The sequence below is a fragment of the Balaenoptera borealis genome (genome assembly GCF_965194805.1).
Source record: "Balaenoptera borealis genome assembly, chromosome: 17".
NCBI lineage: Eukaryota > Metazoa > Chordata > Mammalia > Artiodactyla > Balaenopteridae > Balaenoptera > Balaenoptera borealis.
The window spans coordinates 61,236,887-61,262,886 of NC_138876.1; the positions used below are offsets into that span (position 1 = coordinate 61,236,887).

At 33.9% G+C, this 26,000-nt stretch overlaps 1 protein-coding gene across 6 annotated transcripts in view; it reads right to left on the reverse strand.

The window, feature by feature from the left end:
• Positions 1-1,344: 1,344 nt before the first annotated feature.
• Positions 1,345-26,000, reverse strand: part of PKIA (cAMP-dependent protein kinase inhibitor alpha) — a 95,782-nt gene continuing 71,126 nt past the window's right edge. For 4 of the 6 annotated variants that reach the window (XM_082363664.1, XM_082363663.1, XM_082363662.1 and 1 more), the window contains 2 exons: positions 8,064-8,241; positions 1,345-4,856 (listed from right to left, as the gene is read on the reverse strand). In XM_082363664.1, the coding sequence (XP_082219790.1) occupies positions 4,777-4,856; positions 8,064-8,214 (231 nt within the window). In that variant the 5' untranslated portion in view covers positions 8,215-8,241 and the 3' untranslated portion in view covers positions 1,345-4,776. Of the gene's footprint in view, positions 4,857-8,063; positions 8,242-11,648; positions 11,717-14,662; positions 14,782-26,000 lie in introns of those variants that run through there. The other 2 variants (XM_082363660.1, XM_082363659.1) reach the window with 2 other exon arrangements.

Sequence of the window (26,000 nt, forward strand, 5' to 3'; positions counted from 1 at the left end):
AATGGTTTAAAAACCTCAGATGAAGGAATAATCTTAGACAGGAAGAGGAAAACTTCCTCTGTCCCCAGGGACATGAAAAAAGTAGCTGTGCAGCACTTATGTCTAAACTGAGGTTGTAAACAATGAATAAACATTGTTATAAACTTTTTACAGTCATCCAGAGGACAAGCAAAGAGAGATGGTTTGGTTGATTTTGATCGGACAAGAGTGTGAGAAAGACGAGAAAGCAAGGAAATTGAAAGCACTGAAGAGAAAGATTAACAGGGATTCCAGACTGAGAAGAGAGCTGCTGAGAAAATATCCATCTTGTTATGGTCAGGAAGTAAATGTGGTGCAAATTAGAAAGATAATGGGTGATAGTCAGGTGTTTTTTTAATTTTGACTTCACAATGAGAGATGGCCAGGACCCCAAATTCCTATATCCTGGACTAGACAGATGCAAAACATTTACAAGAAGAGACATGAGAGGCTAATGCAAACTGGTGGCACTGTTTGCTAGTATTTTGTCCCAAATCCCTATGTAGTGTTTTATCCTCATGACCTGAGTAAGAAGAACTTAAAGATCTACATCCTTTTTTGCCTCTTTGGCTTGAGTCCCTCCCTGGATCCAGGCTGAGTGCTATTTGATGCTTGTTTTCTCCTGAGCCCTGCCTTGGTCTCTGCTTGGTCTTTACTGCCTGTATGTGGTAACAGTAATATTTTGAAAAGAGAGCAACACTAAGATAAAAAAAAGTTAAAGTCTTTGCTCCTGTATTCCAAGATGTTATCCTTAATATAGTAAAACCCTGTGTGTCTGTGAGCACTCCTTTTTGTTGATTCATTTTAAAGTTTTTCAGTGAACAGGTTGGGTGCATCAGGAAGCCTTGTACTTCTTCTAGATAAGTGGTTCTCAAGTTGTGGAGGTGAGGGTAGGAGGGAAAAAAAAAGATATGAAAGTATCCCAGGGAATGTTTCCAAGGGGAAGAGAGTGCTCATATCTCTGTGTGTGCAGGAGGAGGAGAGAGCATTGTAAAAACTTTCAGGGGGTACTGATAAACACCTGTCTTTCTTCTGACTGAAAATCATTGTCCTACAGGTGAGCAGGTAAGAAGACAGGAATGACATTGGAGTTTAATATTTGAGAGGTGGGATGGCTCTGGTAGGTGATAAAGTCCAGGAAGTGGGCTACCAGGGTGGAACGGAGGTGAAAAGTTTTGGAGTAGAGGTCGGGAAAAATGAGGCTGGAATGCTGGGTATGTCCACCACAGGGTGGGTGAGCTTTGGCTTTCTCCTTTATTACCTGTAACACTTCCCCGAGCATCAAGTACATAGTGTGTGTTCAATAAATACTCTTAATAGACTGTGTACATTTCAGAAAAATGTATTACTTTTAATATCAATCATGTGAGCATGCAACATTGCTAAATACAAAAGTCATACAAGCTCACAAATGACTTCAGAGACTGCCACTTGTAATTAAAGAACAATTTAGGCCCTATTAAGACATCATAAACATAGATCCGTTCCTGTTTTCACCTATGGCTATACATTTTCACCCTATTACTACTGGCTTCACTCAGAAACTCTATTGCCCGCAGTTACATTTCTTTACCCCTTAATGCTTCTCTGAAGAGAAATAGCCATTATCAGTCATCTTCTAAAACGGTGTATTTCCACTGTGCCTGAGTAAGACTCAAGTGTTGGGCATTTACAGTACACAACTTTGGGGATATTGCCTAAAAACTGGAGGCTGCCTGTCTATTATCTGTTGGAAAAACATTTCTATGAATTTATGATATCAATATGTCAGCATAGGATACTTACAATTGATAAAAGGTAAATTTGAAAAGTTTACACTTGTTGCAAGTAAGTTGAAAAACGGAAAATTTCAATTTCTAGTTAATTAAACAAAATGAGTAGCATGGAACATAAAAAGTCTGAACCATGCTAAGTTTACAGGCTCCATGTCAGAAAAATGTCTTCTGGGAAGTATACCACAAAAAAATAAGTTGAAATTAAATTTATTATTATTATTTTTTAGATAAAAGTGCTACTCACATCTGTGTCATTGCTCATCTAGGTAACCTTGAGAAAAACAATTGCCCTTTCTGGGACTCAGTTTCCTCCTCTAAAATATGGAGGCTGATCTAGTCCATCTCTAAAAGTTCCCTTCCAGATAAACATGCTCTGTAAACTGGCTTCAACTTTAGGGAGTGTGCAGTAGAAACCTCCCTGGAGACAGATAAACACAGTTTCAAATTTTATTCATCATTTATTAGCTTTTCAAGCTTGTAAAAGTTATACCTTATTGAGCCTTAATTTCCTTATTTGTGAAATGGAATAACGCTACCTCTTTAATTGAATTGTTTGAGAATTAAATGGGATAGTATGTGCTGTGAAGTGAATAGCATAAAGTCAGTTGGTTAACAGGAATTTAATGTGTATTATCAAATCAGTGTCTTAGTTTTCTACTCTTTCTTTCTCTCCTTAAAAATTCAATTCTTTGTATGTTACTGACTTGCAAGTAAAAGATATTATGATAAAATTTGGAAGATACTATGAACTTTTGCTGAGCAACATTTGTAGGATGTGAATGTTTTGGAAAGCTGATTTTTATTTTCTGGCTTGGGAATACCTCTGGATTTGAATATAGCAGACAAAGTAGCAGTAAGAGGTCAAAAATAATTCAAAAGCTCCATATGACTTCACAATTTAGCAACTATTATATATTCAAAGACAGGCATGATACCACATGCATTAATAATAGTATATCACACAGGAATATAAATCCTCCACATATACTCAGCACTAGTCCTAAACTTTACAGAATCACATGAAATCAGTTTGGAATTCCACAATTTTAAGGATGAAGAGAACTTTACCTAGAATCACAAGAAAGCTATGAGGATAATAAATAAGGATATTAAAAAGTGATTGTATGGGTTGGATGTGCTAAATAGTCTAGCAGAAACTGTCTAAAATAGCCCCAGGAACCTCTTTTCCCACTTGCGAGTCTATTAATAGGTGGATTTGTTTGAATGTTAACTGGACATTTTGGATCCTACTGGGTTAAGCAGAAGGAAGTACTCTAAAATTTAATCTTTCCTATTGTCTCAAAGACTCACACTGTTAACATTTTTTCTAGTAATATGTGATTGAGGACCATGTGATACCCATCCCCTTATTCCACTCATTCAAAAAGTACTGTAAAGGGAGATGAGGGCAGACTTACCTTTCATCCTTTATGTAACTACAAAGGAGGGCTGAGTTCCTGGTATGTCCATATAGATTATCTGTTGAAACGCTGCTTAGCCTGCTTCACATGGGATTGTATCCAAGACCTCAAGGACAGTTAAGTGGGGTCTTTATTGCAAAGGGTCTTCCTGTTGCCTGCCATTTGTCCAGTAATTCATGAGCCATTGGCATATTACTGGTGCCTTATATATTACCACCGAGAAATAATTTCATAATACTGACCAGTGGGATTACACAGCTCATAGAAACTTTCCATATAAGAACCATGATGTCAAAACACAGCAGAGGCCACTAACAGTATTAATGAGGATTTTGTCAGCTTCTAATGATGATTATTATTGTATCAGAATGTAATTCACACTAATTATTAGTAAAAGTTTACAAACATTAGAAAGTGCATAATAACATTTGGATCTGATAGGGCTGAAAAAAGACAAGAAAAACACAACACAAGGGCTTTACTTTTGTGATTGGTGTCCACATGATTGAAAGATCATTTTCTACATCTTTTGCTGCTCCGTGGAGATAAGTTGTCCTCCAAATTTTAATAGTATCATACAGCACTGTGATAAATTTGATTCCATAGAAGAAAATATTTCCCATGCTTAGTATTATCTTGTATTCTCTTTCCCACCTCCCCAATTCTCAAAAATCCTCGTAATTGGAAATAAAAATATTCGTTGGAAAAAGTTCTCCACTTGGGAATAAGACAAAATTTGCAGTTTGAATTCTGGTCTGTGTAGACACCAAACAGACTGAATTCAGGTAATATTCACATTAATGGATATTTTCAAATGCCTGTATAATAAGCAAAGGAGCCTTGATGAATCTGTTAGACTTAATTCATCAGCTGTGAATTAAGGGGAAAGATTAAGTTTTAAAAAATGTGTGTTCTGTCCTGTGCACACCACCACACTATGGAGCAGAATTTTTAGGCAGCCCTTTTAAAAATGAGTAGTATAAAAATTCACAGTAACGTACATCATTTTTGTTTTTCATAAGCAATCAAAGAAGGGGGCAGTGCTGAGCATCTATATTGTATAATACAAAACAGTGTAAATAACACAGCAGGAACACACAGATACATAATGCTAAAAACAGTGCTTTCTGGATGGTTCTTTTACTGGGTGAATACTTGGGCCAGAGATATTTAAACTCTGGGGTTCAACCAACCCTTTGCGATTAGACATAATTAAATCCTCTGACATTGTGAGGGGCCAGATGCTACAGGAAGAATCATCATCTAGGTCGGTGCTACTCTCTACAAGCATTTAATCATATGGTCAAGTGAAAGGATCCGTACAAAAATGACATCCAAACACAAGCCACATGATTTCAACCATTGCTGATGCCAGAGGTAGAGAAAAGTCTGTCTGCAGCCACAGCCTCTGCCCCCATTTTTAACATAACAAGCAGGTTCCTGCAATGCAGCACAGCCATTTTCTTTTCCCCCTTTTCACTCTTGGAAATAAATGCATTCCAGCCAGGCCTGGAGATTTGAGACATTGTCAGGTGTTGATGAAGATCGATCAAAGTGGAGTGTTAACTTTCAGATTTTGCTGCTTCTCCCTGGGCTTCCCCACTTTGTTCTGTTGAATTTCGCTGTGCATCTTCTTCACCTTCTGTTAGGGACATAAAAAAGGATACAGGCAAAATAAAAATGACTGCTTATATTTACTGACTCTCAGTATATATATCATATTGGAGATTTCAGAAATACTCAAGTCTGAAATTCTCATAGAGACAAGTATATTTTCTTGGTAATCAATTCCCCATCAAGAAAACAGCTTAAGTGTTTCAAGGGCTGACTAATTCTGGTTCTGGAACAGCATGGCTCAAAAACAAAATAATAACTGAATTTTTAGAATGGTTAGTGATGCTCTATGCTTCTGATAAATAGCTGGGAAATCTCATGGCCAGGTCATGGCATGGCACTTGTACTTTCATAGGTTGCAGAAATCATATGTGTCTTTAGGAAGAAACCAGAAGTAGGGAACAAGTTTACCTTTTGATGCCTGACTATCTTATATTAAGAAATATTTTAAAATTACATTTTACATTATTCTGAACACTTGATGATAACCTAGCTGACTTCTCATAGGTTTAATTAATTTAAATTAAAAGCAACAGTGGAAGGACATTGTGTCAGCTGGTTAGTCCCTTGTCAAATAGTCATGATGGCCTCTGGCCTGCCCTTACAGAACATATGTACAAATCCAATAAAACCACTTTCATAACTGAACCCTTAGCAACAATCTCAGCCATAGCAACACTAAAATTAAACAATGCTTTCTCTCCATATTAGGTCACTTTACCTGGGTGCAAGCTGCAGGCAATTCTTGATTCAAAGATTCAAATATTTGCATGTGTTAGCTTGTTACTAAGTGACCAATATGGCTTAATGGACAAAATATTTGGGGGTGTTGCAATAATGTGTGTTATATTAAATTTTGCTAAGAGTTTATTACCATAATTCAAATTAATTGAGATAAGTAGGTTGTCCATTATTTAGATGGAAATGTTGAAGGTAATTTCTCCTTTACGCTTAACAAGTACACACAAGACACCTCACCATGCACCATACTTTAGGGAAATTAAAAGCAGTTTTTCCACATAAAAATCATATTCTGTTCTAAAGGGGTTCCAAGAATATCATGATGCATTATATAGAATTTTCATGTACTATCTTCACTATTAGAGAAATGAACAAGCCCCCAAGGTATGCAGATGGCCTGAATCTGAGATGTATAGATTAGCATGAAATGAGAACTTGATAAATAGGAGAAGCTCTTGTCAACCAAAGGAATGAAGTCATATTAGGGCAGATGCAAGACAGTAGAATATTAAGGATGAAAGTGACGGCATAAATACAAGATGAGTATCTTAATTCCCATGGGGCTTGGGACTTTCTAGGTATCCAGGGATACTTCTCAGGGCTCAGAATAATGCTGCAAACACAGACCTGTGGCTAAATAGATGCTTGTTAACAAGTCAAGATAAACATGGGACAACAATATTGTTGAGCATAAACTAAAATAGAAGCTGAAATACTCAGGAATTACAAAGGAAGTCCCACACTATTCTCAGCTAGTGATATTTAATTTGCCATTGTACAGTTGTCTTTTTTTTTATGTTTTAGACTTTTGATTGTACAGTTATTACTTTTAGTTCTTTGTACTTAGAATAATAAATAAAGTCAGTGCTGTTTATACTTTGCCTTATTCTGGATTTTGTGATTTGAAGAGAAACAGAAAATTCTTTCAGGGCCTACAGAATTGCAATTAACATGTAGAAATATTTGAAAAAGAATATATCTGGAAGCATAAAGATATTTGAATTATTTAAAATTATTTAATTATAACATATTAATATCAAATATACAATTATTTATTAATATAAAATGTCAACCTTTTTAAATTTTAACATAGTCTAATAGACTATGTTAAGATACTATAGTCTCTTGTATAAGAAAGGTCTTGAGGTTAATGAGTCTTAATTTCAGTGAAAACAAAAAAAGAAGAAATTAAACTACACTATGAATAAAAATGTCCTCATAGTAAGGGTGGCTAAAATTAATGCAGATTATTTAAAATAGAGTATTCATATAAAATACAAATTTTATGAAAAAGATTAGTAAATTCTCAAAGATTGCAGAAAAAATATATTTACTTACTTCATGCCACCAAGTTGGAATAGTTCCCTATAGCTTTTCTCAGAGCTATTTTGAAAATTAACTCCTGGTAGTAACAGAGAAACAATGAAACCTAAAATATACATCAGTCTATATACTCCATGGAAGTGATTATTAAAGTTTTATTTTCAACCTGAGTTTTAAAAGACCAATCTATGACCTGCTGATCTGTAGTCATTGAATAAAGTTCTGTCAGTAGGTATTTTAAGGTAATGTTGCTGAGCTATTTCATTAACATATATATATATACTCTGACTCAGTTTTCCAATAACTGGAAGGCTTTGCCCTGAAAATTCTAATAGCAAAGAATTATCAAGCTGTTACCATGAGTCAGAAACTGATCAGTGTTTTTCACATATATAACATTGTGGTTCCTTAATTGTGAACTCCTTTTTACTTTTAAAGATTATTTTTTGCACAAGTGTTTTTCAGGGAAATACATTCAGCTTTGATATTTGCAAAAGCTATGGATGGAAGAACCATCAGGGGATTCAGAAGTACTTTGACATGTCAAACTTATTTTACTTTTTCACTGGTAAAGTTAGATTTGGTGGGTAGGAGTTCGACGCCCAATAGTAAGACAAATTTTTCAAACTCAGTCTATCATGAAAGGAAAACTAAAAGAACTTCTTACCTAAGACTTATTTATGTAATAGACTATTTTACTTCCATTCTCAATAAAAATGGTCCTGGAGACCCTTTTATTTTGAAATGGTTCTTGGAATCGAGATCCGTCAGACTCATCTGTGAATCTTGTTAAATATCTAATGCTATTAAATGTTACAGGTGGCCAAACTGTCAAAGGTAGGAGCTCCAACTTTGTTAAATGTTCTACATAAGATATTTCAGAGCTTTGATAGAGATTAGGATTAAAAAAAAAAAAAACTCATGTGTTTTATTGATTGCATTAGTAAAATCAGATTAAGGATTCTGCATTTGAGTGGGAAACCCTGTAAGGTGCAGTCATTGAAAACAGAGTGGGAGTGATTAAGAGATTAGTACCTGCCTTTTATCTTGCCTTAGACTGTTTATAACTCTATTAGGTTACTTTCAAAGGTGTTTTTTCATGACTTAATCCTACTTAACGAAGTGCTGCAAATCATTCCATGTTCATAGAGATGGATGTCAAACGACTCACCTGTCTTGTTGATATCAAGACCTGCTAATTTCAAGGCTAATTCATTGCTGTTACCACTTGCAGAGGAAACCAGGATATCATGTATTGCATTTCTTCTACCCGTTCTTCCTGAAGCAATAAAATCTGCATATGTAGTTTCCACATCAGTCATTGCTAACAAATATCCACATAGCAGGAGCTACAAAACAGAGAAAAATTAATAGGTAAATATAATGTTGGTCAATGGTAAACATTTAACAAAGACACTTGTTAAATTACTGGCCTATAATATGGATATGAAATAACTGTCTTGCTTACATGTCCACAAAGCAAGTAATGCTTTGATTCTTGATCAAGGGTCAGGGAACATTTTTTGTAAAGGGCCTGATAGTAAATATTTTAGGCTTTGAGGGTATATAGTCTTTATCCAACTACTCAACTCTATGGTTGTAGGACAAAAGTACTCAAAGAGAATACATTAAATAAAAGTAATACACTATACTTATAAAAATAGGCATAAGGCCAGATTTGGCCTGCATGCCATAGTTTGTGGACATCCAGTTTAGATCATAAAATTCTCCTTCTCTAATACCATTTTAGTCAGTCTTCAACTCCAGAAAGAAGAACTTGAGCTCAGTAGCATACCAAAGTGGTGGGAGGTGGAGTGGAAGTGCTCCATCCTAGAGATAAGCAGTAAGCAAGGGCATTGTTTGCAGAGGACCTAAGAACGATAATGAAATTGACCAAAATCCAGTTTCCTTTTTATTATCATCATGCACCAGCAATTCTAAACAATGCCAGTGATCAAATACTGCCCCCAGTCCAGGAGGACAGCTCCCTTGTTGCCTCCTTGGTGAGTCATTCCTTGAGAGGAATAATAATCTTTCTTGACTGAAACTTTGAAATAAAATCTTCAAAATTACAAAGGACTCAATGAAAGTGAGTTTCCCCAAACAAACCTGGTAACACACATACTTAATTAAAGACTTAATGAAGAAAATATTTTCAAGGTAGAACATGAGATACATGTAATAACAAAAGATCATCAAATGTAAATCTTTAATTTCTTTTTCTATGTTAAAAACTCATATTCTTTCCTGAAGGTCAAAAGAGGGATGAATACTAAGATATGAATAATGAATTTCTGTTGGATTAATTTTGTTTAAACAGAACTTTAAAGTAGCACAATTTCCCTCCTATTCCTAAACATTCCAATTAAATTTTACTATAGTTTAAGATTAAAAACTCATGCCAATAATCAAGAGAAAGGAGTCTTTTCAAAATATACGAAATGTGGAAGAAGCTAAAATGGTAGAACCCATACACTATCATGGACATGCACACTGTCACTCTGAAATAAATTGATGCCATTTACAGTGAAATCCAGGATGGCAGTCAGTAGCACTTTCCTTAAAGCTTAGTTCTTCTCCCAGTGCATAATGAGGGAGCTATTAATTTAATCTGGGGAAAACTTTTATACTCTCTCTTCTGTAAGAGGAAGCTAAAAGAGGAAAGAGGGAGGAATAGCACAATACAAGTTTTGAAATAGGAAATATATGAATACTGCACGCTTTACTGTGACTGTATTATGGTTCCAATCACTTGACTATATCCACCATTCTTTTTTATGGGAATATGATTTAATGGTTGTTACCATGTTACTTAAAATTTCCAAATGCTCCTCAGAAGATCCTGGATTTAACCCTGCCCCTGACATTGGGTCATGGAGTGACAGAAAATCACTTGACCTCCTGGCCTTCCATTTTCTAATAAGTAAAGCAGGACAGCTGGATGACATAATCATTAATGGCACTTTAAGTGAAAGTGTAAAAACAATGATCATTCAAAACTATATCATTTCTAGAATCTTGAATTTGGAAATTCCCTTCTGTGACCATAACCACCAATTTTTTTTTTCTTTTCCTCTTACTCACAATGAATCTGTTCTTCACACTGGTCATATCTTCAATTCCTTTAACCCTTTTTGTTTTAGTTTCCTCTAGGCCCAGTCTGGATCAATTGCCCACCGTTTTGTGTAGCTTCTCATTAGCATCAAGAAGTACCTTTGCTCTACCGTCACCTTGACTTTCCTAAGCCTCACCTGGAAAACAGCACGGTACACTTTCTCTGATCTCATTACTGGGTGGATAAGTGTTACCAAAAAAGTCACAAAATTGTGCCAATTGGCTCAACTAAACATTTTTACTCTATTATTAGTATACACTCTGAGTTGAACGGAAATTCTTTTGTTCACCTCTAGTTGAATCTTCCGTATGGCTTCTCTCTGTGGGAAGGATTCCAAACCCTTTGTAGTCCACACAACCAGACACTACCTGCCTCAAGAGGTGACTTTGCATCTTCCTTCTTGGAGAAGATATAGGACATCTGCTGCAAGTTCTCTTACATTTCTTCCTTTCTCAAATACATTTCTCTGTAAATCACTATTGTTTCTTTTCTAGATAAACTAGCTGCTTTCTTTTTAAGGCATGCTATTGATTCTGTTTCCTATTACCTCCTGTAGGACCTTTCTCCATCCATTTTTTTCTCAATAATTTGAGTCTTCTTTCTCCTCTGGATTTCTCCCTTAAGTTTATAAGCATGTTCAAGTCTTTCCTTACTAAAAAAAAAAATGAACCAACCATTCAACCAAATACCCATTCCTCAACCTTCATAAATCTTTGCACTACCTTCTCTTTCCTTCATTAAACTTCTCAGAAGGGTTCAACTACTTTTATTTTCTCACTTTCCTTGAACCAACCTTTAGAATTTTTCTATTCTATTGGCCTTTATATAGTATGTTTTACAGAGACTACTTTCATATAGATCACTGAAATGATCTGTATTAACATTAAGTAACCGCTTAGTGTGAAATGTTCTTGTGAGTGTCTATCCTGTTTGAGCTCACATGACACTGCCAGTTACGTTCTCCTTGAAACTCTCCCCTAGCATATATTAAAAGTTATAGAGGCAAAATAATTATAGGAATCAGACTTATCTGTATTTGAATTTAGACTTTCCATTTACTTGTTATGCTAGGTCTAATCCCTCTGTGCTCAGTTCTTCATCTATAAATTGTGATAAATATACTTAGTTCTCAAGATTATGAGAATTTACTTGGATTATGTATCTCAAGAGACTAACACAGTGTTTGGCACATGGTGGGTAAGTACTGATTAAAAAAAAAAAAAACTGTCACTTTCTTAGCTTTCATGATACCTTACTATCCTGGTTCCATCCCATTTGACCTTTGTATTTTTTACAGACTTCCCTTTCTAGGGTCACCTTTAGAAATAAGAGCACATTTTGTAGGAATTTAGAATCAGTCATTGACCTTCTTTACTTACTTACTTGAATAACTCATCTAATCCCAATGCTTCTAATTCCTCACTATGGATAATACAAAAGTCTGCATCTGCTATTTAGAGTGTTCTCCCAAGCTCCTCACACACAAGAGCAACTGCCTGCTGAATAGGGACTTCCACTTGGTTTTGCACAAACATTTCAAATTCGATAAAACAAAGTAAGACAACAACAAAACACATAAATAGAGAAAACTGGCTTCATTAATACGCTGTGTTGGGGCATATTTTGACTTATTTCTCTCACTTGATATCCATGTCTAATCATCTGCCAGGTCATGTTGGTTTCTATTTGATGTCACTCATATTTATTCTCTGTAAAACATAGAAAAAACTCTTACCAGGATTATTGCTGAGTTTTCCCACAATCTGAAAAGAACCCACTTTTGCTGCTTTAACTTTAACCACTCACTCTCATACTTGGTATGCTACAGAAAAATGCACAGTGTTTCCCCAGAGCTTCTCTGATGGTGCATTTGCTCAAGTCTGTTATTCAACCTGGAATGCCTTCTCCTGACAAACTTGCTTGTTGAAATGGATTTAGCCCTCAAAATTCAGCCAATGCCATCTTCTCTTTGTCTTCTTTCCCCTATCTCTTCACCTAGCACTCCCACAGGCCTTGATTTGTGCCGGTACAAGGCGTTAAAATTCTAACTGGCATCATGGTTGCCTCTCCTTCTAGACAGATCACAAGTTCTGACAAGACAGGAAATGCATTTTGTTAATATTTTAACTACATAGAATTCCTAGTAGAGCCTTTTGCACATAATCAGTGCTGAATAAAAGTATGTTGAATAGAACTGAACAATGAGGAAGAAATACATTAATCACCTTTCATCAGTAGCCACAGAGAATTTCCCTATCCCTGGGTTATACTAAATCACCAAATCCTAAAACTCTGGAAGGTTTTATAGGTGAAAAATCTGAGGACCAGATAGTTCAAGTGATCTGCCCATCTTCACATAGTTAATTAATTAAGTGGTTGGAATGAAGGTCTTCAAATCTCAGTCCACTCTTTCTGTTTTACCAGGTTGCCTGTCTGTGAGTAAGCTACGAATTTGCATAAAGTTTTTGACCTTGAAGGAATTCGGTGCTATTATAATGATATTTTCATTACCTACTCCACTACCATTAACCAACGCAGTACTTAGTTTCTATGTTACTTTAAAGATTTAGAATTGGATATCTTTACCGATTTCTTTCCATGGTCACATTTTGAAATAAGGGCACATTTTGTGGAAATTTAGAATCAGTCATTGACCTTCTTCTATCTATCAAATATATCTGATAAGAAAGCGAAGTAGGTTACAGGAATAAGCTCATCTCAAAGTCATTGTTATTGTCTTTCATTCTGAGTCTCTTTATGGCTTTTTAAAACATAGGCTTTAAAAATAGCACAACTGCTATTATTTCTCATCTGATAACAATGTTATGAAGTAGGCAAAAATATCCTCATTTTCATTTGAAGAAGATAAGTCAGAGATGTTAAGTGACTGCTAAATAACACACGGAACTATGACTTGAACCCAGGTCTGTGGGTTTTGCATAAAGAACACTGTATTTTGCAATAAAGTTCCTTGTTTTTTGCCATTATCATTTTTTAAAATGTAGACTGTCATAATAATACTCGTGTATGTGGGAGTTTACATCTAATTCACTTTGCTGATAATAGTTTTAAGAAGATTTGAAATATCAGAGTGAGAGAGAAAAAAGTGGTGACATTTTCCATGAGAAGATATGAATTAAAAGGAGTACTGTGTTATGATTTGTATAACTGGGAATGTTAATTTCTGTGACGGTGGTAATTCTATTTATAAGAGGGGAGCCAAAAACTTAATTTGAATTTTCATTTAGGGTACTCCTAAGTAATGAGCACATGGAAGAAGAAACAGGGTTATGAGAGATGTATGTGTATACTGTGTTCACCTTTGAAATGTGTGTATCTAGATTTCAATTGGATTGAGTGAAAGACAATAATGAGAATTGTGAGAATAGGTTATTCTGTAAACTCCTTTTCTTCTTAAGCATTTATGAAATATACTTGCTAGATTGATGTGCATCTTATTGTAAACCTCTAAGGTAACATAGAAAGTACTGGGCATTCAATTATGGTAGCCATTATAATTATTATTATAATAGTTATTATTATAAAGTAGTATTTCACTTTTATTAGATTTGTTTTCTCCAGACAATAAACTTAATTTTCAGTAAAAAGAAAGATAGCTGACAAATAGCACATATTTAAATACATGCATGAAGAATATAATTACATTTTGAAACAAAACATATACATGTTATAAACTCTGTATCTTTTTCTCTCTCTCCATGATTATACTTCCTTAATGAATTCCCATTAGGTGCTCAAAAACAGTAATTTTTACATGCATGGCAGCTATGTTTTTTTCCTTTCAGCTAAATATCTTGACACAGCTTTTCAATTTATTGATATGACTACCAGAGACTGGAAATAACTTTTACACCAATATAATCACTGTATAATGACTTGTAGTTAGCTTAGAAATTCTGGGGAAACTGTTGCCAAATGACTATGGCTGACAGATGTTCACCCAAAAATGACAAAAGTCAAAAAAAAAGTCTAATAAGTGTCAGCAGCTGGTAGAGATTTAATAGAGTAGCACTTAGCACACATTCTGGCCTTATGCAAAATAAACTAATCAGAATAAAACTTGGAAAAATTTACCAAAAGTGGGCTTTGACTCTTCACTAAAGCTTCCTACTTATGTTGCTATAATTAGAATTTTCTAGACATGACAAAATGGTAGTATTGGATATAAACAAGATAATATGGTGCTATTTTTTGTATCTAGTTATATACAAGAGCTAATTATACTAATATTCAAAGTCTGATTAGAGGGAGGAAAAGACATTTTATTATTTAAGTACTGTACTATTTAAAATTTGATTAAATTTTTAAGCATACATTTCTAAATATTGATATCTAAAAATCCAATCAAAATTCATGACTAAGAAATAACCTTGCTTTCTTTTCCCCCTTCTTAAAAAAGTCTCACTTTCTCTCTCTTTAACAAAGGAAACAGTATATTGGTATTCTAAAATTGTTTTGTTTGTATAATGGATTTCTAAACTGAGATTCATAATTTGTGTTGGTCTTTCCCTTATTTATGCCCTTTATCTTTTTAAATATCATTTACACAAATTGAGAGAATAAACCAGATTTCACCCTAGCATAATTTATAGATTTAGATAGACTGCAAGAGGCTAGAAAAAGTATGTACTTACGTCTCCTGTATTAAACAAATTGAAGCGTCCACATAGATGTATTCTAAAAGAGGTTGGGTCTAGGAAGCTGCTTAAATGATTTTTATAGTGACATTGAGTCATGAGCCAAATGGTGACTGGATAACATGCTAATTTTACTCCTGTAAATGGGGACACATGAAATGAGACTCACAGACTTGGAAGAAAGAATGGAGAGAATGTCATCAGCAGGCACTGAAGTCTTCTCTCTAATATAAATGGTATGATTTTTTTTTTAAAAGAGAAGGAAAATTCTTCCTCTACCATTATTACAAATGCAGTTACATGACTTCTCCATTGTTACTTTATGAAATCATGTGAAGTTTGCTAAAAGTCCTTGAGTAGTTTCCTATGTGCTTAAGACTTGGTCTACATTAGTGTTTCTGAAACGTTTTGGTCTCAGATATCCATTACATTATCAAAAATTACTGAGAACCCGAATGAGATTTTGTTTATATAGTTATATCTGCCAATATTTACCATATGTGAAATTAAGACTGTAAATTTTAAATATTTATTAATTCACTTAAAATATAAATAACAAGCCCATTACGTTTCAATAAATAGTATATTTTTAGTGAAATGAAATATATATTCCAAAGCCAAAATAAAATAGTGACAAGAATGGCATTGTTTTACATTTTGAAATTCTCTGGCTTAGTTTTGCAAATGTCTGGCTTAATAAAAGACATCTGGTTTCTCATAACTGCTTCTGCATTCAATGTCTCAATATGTTGTTTTAGTTGAAGTATATGAAGAAAATCTGGCCTCACACAGATTTCTTAGTTGGAAAAGTGAGGAGAATTTTAATAGCTTTTTCAGATAATTATGGATTTTTAAATTTTGCAATGTGGAATCTAAAACCATATCAATATGCTTCCCTTACTGTTTAATTAAAATCTATTGTCTACTTTGCACCTTAAATGGATCTTTTGCCCATGTGTATTCTTAAAAATATCAGGTATTGGTCACTTGGAAAAATATTGGTTCACTAGGTTATGCAAAATTTCCAAATAGTAGCTTATTTCATTATACAATATCACATTTGTTAGTAATGCCACCTATCTCAACAGAAAATTCTTTAAGAATTGAGAAACTGACAAGTTCACAGGGGCCGATAATAAGTTTTCCAAAATTGTAATTTTTATTTGAAAACTCAGATTTTATCATTGGCAACAGATACAGTTGGATTTTGCTTCTCTTGAAGTGACAAGCTCACTTTGTTCATTTTCAAGAAAATCTCTGCCAAATATCCAAGTTTGAAAAAACCACAGTTTGCTTGTCAGTTGTTCTTTCAAGTAAAAATGGTGATTCATGAGAAAAGTGGCTAATTTAGCTCTCAACCCAAGCAGTCACACAAGTACTTACTTGAGACAACCATGCAATTTGGTACATCTTCACTGACTTACCATTTCATCACACAGAATATTAAAAAGACCTCTACTCAAGGGTCAAGATTTGACGAAATTAGTATATTTTTACTCCTTAATCAAGTACATTCTTAGGTACATCTTGCATTTTAAAAATATTAACTCTGAGTGTGTGGCAGTGAAGAATACCAGGCTTACTAGTAGAGTTTGCTGCTACTGACTTGATTCGTGCTAAGGTGTCAGCAGTTTTCCCCACCATGATTTTGCACCATTAGTGCAAATGGCAGCCAAGGTAAAAAGGTAAATAGCATCTGTATTATTATGAAAATTATTTTAAACTTGTGAATCCACTGAAAGTATCTCAGGGAATGACCGAAAGGGTTTTGGGGACATGCAGGAGTTGGGGGGACCAAATTTTGAGAACTGTTGTTCTACACAGTAACAGGAAGCTATCCGACAAACACTACGGATTAGAGAAGGGAACCCTTTTGTAAAGAACTTAACTAAGCAAGTTTTTGATTCCTAAAATATTCTGGAAATAATCAGCTATTTCCATGCTAAGTACAATACTACCTATCTTTTTCTCTTTCCTTTTCCTGTATAAGAATATTACTTATTTATCTAATTCAGGCTTACAAACAATCTAATAGCTTATTTCTAAGAACAACCCCCACAATCTCACAAATCAGAGGGCTTCAAATTAAGTCTCATGAGCTCAGGACAGGGTGCCAGAACTTGATGCTACCTTAGTTCCCCTTTTCCTTGAATTGGGCTATATTCTAGTCACATTTTGGAGTAAGTGACAACAAAGAAGAAATCAAGAACCATACCTGTTAATAGCAACCATTTGAAAATTTCCACAGAAGTCTCCTCTGTTAAGGCATAATTATAAATCCTGCGCCAGATCATGACATTGCATGGTCTAGAATGCCATTTGGTATAATGGGACATGTATTGTCCTTTAGAAGAGTTTGAATAGTGTCCTATCAAAAGCACACTTAAAAAAAAGTAATCTCATATACTGAGTTGTATCACAGAATGATGCCAACACATATTAACTCTGCGAAGTCAAACCCTCTTTTGTTCTAAATCCAAGGCACTGACTTTTTTAATCACAAAATATTGCTAGAATAAATTTTGCCTAATATGAGAAAAAATAGGCAGTCTTTGATGGTTTTCACAGTAAGTTTTTGACTAATACTACTAGAAATAATAACCCATCTACATTTGTTGGGGGGAGTTCTTCACTTCTTCCCTGATTTTCAGTGTATAATAAAAATTCTCAAGTTCAAAAATTTCTAACATTTGATACTAATGGTTATTCTTCTCAATCTTCTCTCTATTCATCAATTCATCTCTGATCCCCAGTTATGTGATAATTGCGATCCTTATGCCTTCATTCAAGATTATATATATATTTTTCCTTGTTTTGACATGGGCACATTTTCATATTGTTTTTGAAAATTCATGACCCAGTCAATTGTATTATTACTTAACTTCTTCTCTGAAACTTCCTTTAGCCCAGATTCAAATCCTTTTTTGTTTTTTTCTTTCCACAGTGCTTAACAAATCAAAACTTTGTAATGAGAAATCTAAGCCTAAAAATGTTATAAAGCCAGAAGCACAGGCTATCTTAAGAAAATATTTTCACTGTCTAATTAGGCAACAAGTGACCTCAAAGCTATTCATAAATTCCTTTCTTGATTTCTGGCTGACCCATTCACCATCCTTAAAAACAGAAATTTCTTCATTGTTTTGTGTTTCTTAAGTCTCACTTGTATTTCATCTGCTTACGCTCTATAGAAAATCTTGCCTAATGACTTTACGGAGAATGTCAAGGTCATCCTATATAAATTCCTTCAATTGCTGTTTCTTTATCATCACATCAAAATTGCCATCTTTTTACTTGAGTCCTTTTGCCAACATTAATACCTGACTGGTGCTCTTGATTCTATCTTCTCTCCTATTATTTTTCCTTCAATCCTGCTTTGTGCTTCTGGAGTCTTTCTTTTCCCTGCTTCTCCAATGCCTATAAAATTATTTACATTTTCCCTGTTATAAAATATATTTCATCTTTTAGCTCTGTTATTTTTGTCACTCACCTTTTACTTTCATTTACTCTCAAACTTACAGAAAAAGAGGTAGATACTAATTTTCCTGCATCCTTTACAATGCTTTATTTTTAATTCCTTTGCAATTTAACTTACATATCTATCAATTTACCAGAATTGTTTTCTCAGAGAAAAACCATTACAGATTAATCACAAAATTCAATAGGTTTTTCACAGTAATCATCTATATCAAATTGTATACAACATTTTACATTGTTATTCCTCTCTTCTTGAAACATCTTTCTCCCTTGGCTCTGATAGTTACTGTACTCTTTTTTTTTTTTTTTTAAAGAAATCTCCATTTTAATTTTTATTTATTAATTTATTTATTTTTGGCTGTGTTGGGTCTTCGTTTCTGTGTGAGGGCTTTCTCTAGTTGCGGCAAGTGCGGGGGGTCACTCTTCATCGCGGTGCGTGGGCCTCTCACTATCGCGGCCCCTCTTGTTGCGGAGCACAGGCTCCAGATGCGCAGGCTCAGTAGTTGTGGCTTACAGGCCCAGCCGCTCCGTGGCATGTGGGATCTTCCCAGACCAGGGCTTGAACCCGTGTCCCCTGCATTGGCAGGTGGATTCTCAACCACTGCGCCACCAGGGAAGCCCTACTGTACTCTTGATTCCCTCATAATCTTCTTATATTTCTTCTTGCTCTTTCCCTCACTTAACTATTAAATAATATTTTTTCTCTCTTTTGTTCTTTATGTTCTGTTTGGTAATCTCATTTACCTCAATTGTCTTAATTTCCAACTGTGTATAGACGGCTATCAAATCTATAATTTGGGGGCCTGATATTTTTCTGAATCGTAGCTTGGGAATTTTTACTGCCTATGGGATATTCCCCCATGTTTATCCTTAAAAACTCAAATTCAGTAAGTTCAAATGGAATCTCTTTGCTGCATCTCTACCTCCACCTCCCCCAAACTATTTATTATCCTTATCATTTTAGTGTATATTACTACTATTTTCTTAGGTATCCATGATATTAATAGAAATCTTAGAATTGTGTTCAATTACTTCCATCTCACTAATTCTTCCCATCTAATCAATTCTCAAACCTCATTGTTTTAATTCTATCCATTCAATGCTTCTTAAATATTCTTCATTTCCATTCTTTGGTCACTCCCTTCATCATCTCTTTCTTGACTATTGCAATTATAGGCTAACTACTTACTTATCTAAACTTATTCTTTTCCAAGTTACCCTTTACACTTTTGCCAGAATTAACTTTATTAAACATAAAATACTCAAAAATCTTCAGTGGCTCCTGGGAACCCTCAAAACATAGTTGTAACTTTATTTGCATGGCCCTCAGGAATGTGAACCCAACCTAATTTACTAGCTTTTTTCCCTATATTATCTCTCCCATGTATACTAAGTTAGATCATAGCAGACACTTGCTATATCTCTGGTGTTCTCTTATTGGTCTTCTCATGCTGTTTTTCTCAACCTGGAGTGACCGTCTCTCCCAATGACAACAAAATCCTCCTCATCTTTCAAGCCCGGTTTATAAGCTACAACACCTCCCCATCTCCAGGTAAAATGAATAACTTTATTATAATATTTATTTAATTTGGCACTATGCAAGAATTAATTATTTTCATGTTGCTCTTCTTCCTATATTATATGTTCCTTGAGATCTGGGTCTTTGATTTTTGAGTCCCCTCAGAATGCTTGGCACAGGATTTTGTATGTTGTTCTTACATCTGCAAAAAGTATATTGTAGATTTATTTTTAATCATCATACTCAAGATCCTTATTGGTAAAGTAAATTTGTCAAGGTTATCCCATTGTCAATAGTAAAAGTATTGATAGCTCAGAAAGCATGTTTCTTTATTCTTATTCATTTCATTTTCCTGTCTCATAATACTTATCATCAATATAAAGAGATGAACTGTAATCATTTCCTCTAATACACTTTTTCTTCTGTGTATTCTTAATTATGACAGAAGATTTTTTAAAAATAACAGCAACAAAAAGCACTGTAGAATTCCAAGTAATCTATCCTATTTTCACTTTATGGAAGGTTACCTCTCTTTAAGTTTTTTATAAAATATATATGACTAAAGTAGCGAATTAATGCATGGAATGATTTGTTCTGTCCTTCTTTTGTTAAGGCTTTTTACATCATTTATTTAATATTTCAAAAGGTTTATAAATCACTTATTAGCTAATCTTTGCAGCATCCCTGCTGAGACAGTCAATTAGCTGAAGAAGTACTACTGGTTGGCAACTGACAAATAATATTACTTGCACATTACAGATGAAGAAACTAAAGCAGAGAGAGGTTAATCAACTTGAACATGTCTTACACAGTGAGTGGTAGTACTGATGTCAGAATGGGGACCTGGGGTTATTCACATCAAAACCACAAAAGCATTAAGAATCGAGAGCTGGTGCTGTTCTTTATTATATTATACTTTCTAAATCCTTTGTTTAATCTTTTCTGGCTCTCTATTGAGTCCAAGGAGGAAAGATACTTTTAAAATCTATACCTTCTCATTAAACTAAGACTATTTTTTCTACATCCAATAAATATTTAGTTTTTGCAAGGACATTAGAACATCGACACATTTCTTCTCAAAATAACTCATTATTAACTTTTCCGTCTTTAAAAGCACAATGAAAGATCAAATCAATCTCAGTAATATTTTCTGGTCTGTTCTAAGTTGTAATAATGACCATAATAACAAAACAGCTATTGTTTACTAATTATTTATCAATAATAACAAAAATATCAAGTATTTGCCAGATACAACACTAAGAAGTTTATGTGAATTGTATAGTTTAAATTCATCAACAAATTTATCAAAGAGGAATGTTCATTATCTCAGTTTTAAAGATGGAATATTAAAGGTTTAGAAATATTGTCATGAAACTGATAGGTGATTTAACCACTTACAAAACCAGCTGCCATTTTCCAACATTCATTTTGGAACATACTGTACTTAATTTTTTGTTGATGGTTTGCCATCCCTATTTTTTTTTTTTTTTAAATATGTAAGCAGTTCACATACTGTGGTGTTGAGACATTACTGTGTAGGGTGATATTTTATTGACATCCCTGCAGAACCTGGCTTTTTAATACTATCATCTGATATACATCATATTAATTGACACTGCAATTTCTTCCTTGATTTGTATATTTTTTTTTACAAACACTTTGCATTCCAACTTCCACATATCTGATTTACTCATCCATGTGATGGTCTTCATCTTCAGACATCTTGCTGTCTGGGCTGTTCAACCCTGTGACAGTAAAAGCACACTCACTAGGGAATAGGAGTTTGAGAGGGACTTAGAAAATTGTTTGACACCTGAAAAATATGGCTCCAGAATATGAAAAAAAATCTGCAAAATTGAGATTAAAAACTTGTGTAATTAATATTTTCAACTAATATTACTACAACAGCAATGTTACTCAGCTTTCATATAGTTATCTATAAATTATATTGGATATGTGACTTGGGCACATTTTAATGCATTTGATAACATTTAGGGTAAAGCTTCTAAAAGGGCAATTGCCTAGGACTGAGGAAGGTTTAAAAATGGCCCTGCACAGAATGAACTAGAAGTGACTTCAGTGGGAGGCTGAGGCAGAGATGCTGGACCTGGAGAGTGACAGAGCAGGCGTACATTGGAGAGAGCTTTCCTATGTAGGAGAGCCAAGAATTTGTTACTTATTGAGTGGGGAGCATGAAGGTAGGGGACCCTATAATGAGAATCCTAGGATTGCTTCTAGATTTCTAACTTGGACAGTACTCTTTGGTGAATACTAAAGGAACAGCAACAGCAGCAAAAGTCTAAGAATGGAACTTTAACATAACACAATGCCACCTTTAAAGTAAATTTGGCATTCTTCCCCTTTTTGAATGAATGAAAATGCATTAATTAAAGACATACACATTCACACACCTGCTAATATCTGCTCTTCTGCAATCATGTGTTTTCTGTAGAGTGTCTAAATATCTATTCCAGTTGAAGTAGTGCTTAAACACTTCAATATGCCTCTTTTCAGCCAAAAAGAAAAACTGTCTATGACTGCTTCAACATACTTTAAATATATGTATAATCATTGCCAACTTATCTGCTTTGCAGATACTAGTTTCCTATACAATATTTAATATCTCCCTTTATTGAAAGTGTCATTGCTCAGTATTATGATTAATGTTTTTCATTTTTATTATATGTCTGAATGTTAGCATTATTGATTAATCTCTTTATTAATGGAATGATCTTCAGCACAATGTGAAATACTCTTCTTGTCTACCATTATTATATGTTTTTTTAAAGATTTTCCATACAGTTACTTTAAATGGGATTTTCAGATTTTTCAGGCTTTTTGAAGTCAGTAGGATAGGCTCCAGTGAGTAAAAGAAATGCTGAAGAACAACAATATGAATTAAACAAATTTAAGTAGTTAAGAAAGCACTAATCTAGCCATTGAGAAATATATACTAATATTTACATAGTATGTATATATAAATCAATAGTTTAAAATGAGATAATCTACTGAACAAAATATCTTAAAATGTGAATTAAAAGATGTTGTAAAATCTCTATATGATTAAAATACAAAAATTTTTATAAGCTTGGAATATAAATAATAAGTGCATTTTTGTCTGGGAGACAAGTTGTTATCTGGGAAACCTCACAACATTTTGTAGATTATCGAAATCACTTTACTATCAATCTTGAGCATTTCTCCTATCAACTCTATAATTAGTATTGGAAATTAGCTTTATGACTCTATTTCACTGTCAGGAACATTGAAGAAACTATTTAAAAGTGCTAAACATTGGTTTTAACAAATAAAAAATAATTCATCTGAAGAAGATGTTACAATGAACTGAGGAATTAAAAGATCTCAAAGTAGAGAAATTTCACTGACTGCAGTATAAACAACTTGAGGGTAGAGAGTTTCTGTTTTTCCTGTTTGTCCTCCAAATTTTGGAACAGTGTTATATACACGGTGCAGGGTAATAAGCAAATATTTAACAAATGAAAAGTACTGAATTCATTACCTTGTGGTACAAATTAGGATTTCTTTTGTACTGTAACTAGAAGATTTTAATTTCAGCATTATGAATTATTAATGTTTTTATCTGATTCCCAGTTCTGTGTCAATGAAACTTATTTGAGTGATAATTAGAGGACTTTATGTTTATCCTATCTTCTAGGATTTCACTTTTGCATATCTGTTAATTCATAATTTTGATATTTTTATAGCACAACCAAAGACTATAAAAACACATAGAGCAAGCACTTGCCAAAGAACTCTAAATAAAACAGGTCTCAGATATGAAATAAGAGCCATGCTTGGTTATACTTCTAAGTGCTTCATCTAAAGAGAGACCTGCAACACTGCTGCATGAATTGATCACCTAGGGTGACTTTTAAACCTACCAACAGCTGGCCCCTCTATCATATCTGATTTTATTCAATAGTCTAAATGATAATAATTTTTTGATCAAGAACTTTATTTTACTGGTTGTAAAGGTGCACGCATGCATGCGCACACAATCCCCAGTGCTTTTAAAAATTGTGGGACAGAATTAATCATAACTATTGAGTTTAAATATCATTTATCAACTTATTAAAGTGCAAGCATGCAGGGAAAATAAGCTAAAGACAAGACTTTCGTTTTTCAATTTATTTTTAAAAAGTCTTGTAGAAATCTTTATGAAATTAACACAAAATGGTGGTACACAAAAATCTTTTTGCTTTGTTTATTCCCTAGTCTGTGGCAATGTAAAGAGTGGAAGTTAACCTGAAATTTAAGTTAAAGAAAGCTATATTGTATTAAGTTTAGCCAAACATTGTCTAACTTGCCATCATATTTTTTCAAATAAATAAAATTTCTATTCTCTTCCCTCTCTCCTCATCTCCCTTTAAGGTATGTCAACTCTAACCCCGCCCCCCCCATACACACACCTTGTTGCCTCTGACATTATCTCCTCTACTAGATGTGCTTTCGTACTTATTGCTACACAATAGTTCAACAATAAAATGTGATAAATGCAGGCAGAGGTGTTTCAAGAAAGAAGGTAAATGTCCTTATACATTTTCAACATAGAAACAGAATTTTTCAAAAATGAGTTACAAAACAGCAAAATTAAAAAAAAATTAGTTATAGATAAAGTTTGCAGATAACGTTGTCATCCCTCTTAAAAGAAGAGGGATAAGGCACAGAAGGAATGTGGTGTTGAGGACAATGAAAATAAGCAGTTATTGCAATCTTTTTATGCTGCATTCAATGGATTTAGAAGACAGAGTCTTGAGTGCTGTCGTTATTACTTGTTTGCCATTTGATGGTGGGCAAAATATTTAATTTCATTGGGTTTCTCTTTCTATGCCTCTAAAATGTGGATTCCCAGGCTAAGAAAATATTTCAAATCTTTTCTAGGTCTAAAAGTCACAGACCTTAGTGTCTGTGTACCCTTTATAAAGGCCACATTTTCACAAAAGATAGCATTCTTGTAAAACATCTTTATAGAAAGAAAAAGCTATATTTAGAAAGTCCACTCAGTGTCCAGGGTTTTCTGAAGTCATACTGCTGTTTATAACCAGGTGTAGGCCAGTAGGACAACACATTTGCTTTAACTAATAACTATCCAGATTTCTTGGAGTTAAAGATACGTTTTTCATTATTCTAAGTGTTGACCTAAGAAATTATTGAAAATAAGAATTGTTTTAATTTACTTATTGAATTACCCAGTTCTTACATGGCCTGACATGAAAGGTGATTTAAAAGATTGCATTTAAGTTTGGACATAGAGCCTTCATCCTGCTGTTTCATCACAGACCTCTTACAGGATAAACACATGCAACCATTTTGAGTTTCTGAATGGGAGTGCTCCTTATAGTATTTTCCCTTATAAATTTCTTGCCAACTTACTCCAATTTGAATGCAGGTAGAAATTTATAAATTTCTCCAAGAACTGATTTTTATTTTTATGAATCTTACTGATTTTGTTTTAATACCGAGGACTTTATCAAATTCATAGACATTTGATAGAGTAAAAAGCAAAAGCATAATTAGGAAAAATCCAAAAACCTCAAATAGAAAATAAGATGCTATGTTGTTAGTAACAAATTAGCACAAATAGACTGAAAAGCTGACCACCATTGTAAACTGAGCTTTTAACTATGTGAGTCGCCAGGAAAAGGAGGATTACCTGACTCATGGGTCTTCTCCTCTTTCTTTGCCTTTTTTGAATGATCTCAAAAATTAAAGAAAGGTTGAAATGACAATAAAAATAATTTATTTCCCAAACCATTTGAGAGTAGTTGCCAACACAATGCAATGTCTCCCCCAAATCCTCTAGTATTTCCTACAAACATATATCCAAATATAATCAGGAAAATCAGGAAATTAACACTGACGCATTACTACAGTGCTACTAATCCTCAGACCCCTTTCAAGTTTTGTCAATTATCCCAATCATGTCCTTCATAATAAAAGAATCAGCCCAGCGTCATATGTTGCATTTAGTTGTCCTGTCTCTTTAGTTTTTTAATCTGGAAAATTTTCTCAGACTTCCCTTGAATTTCATGAACTAGAAAATTTTAAAGAATATGGATCAGTTATTTTGTAGGATTTAGCTGTTTGTATTTGTCTCATGATTATTCAGGATATGTGTAGTTGGCAGGATTAACACAGTGGTGAAGCTCTGTTCTTCTCACTGCTTCCTATCAAACAATTTCGGCAAACTTTTAACTTGTAACCTTACTGGAATATTATTTTACTCATTTGATTAAGGTTTATCACCCAGTCATCTCCATTGTAAAGTTATGTTTTTCTCCTTCATTATTAATAATTTTTGTGGTAAGGCACTTTGTAATT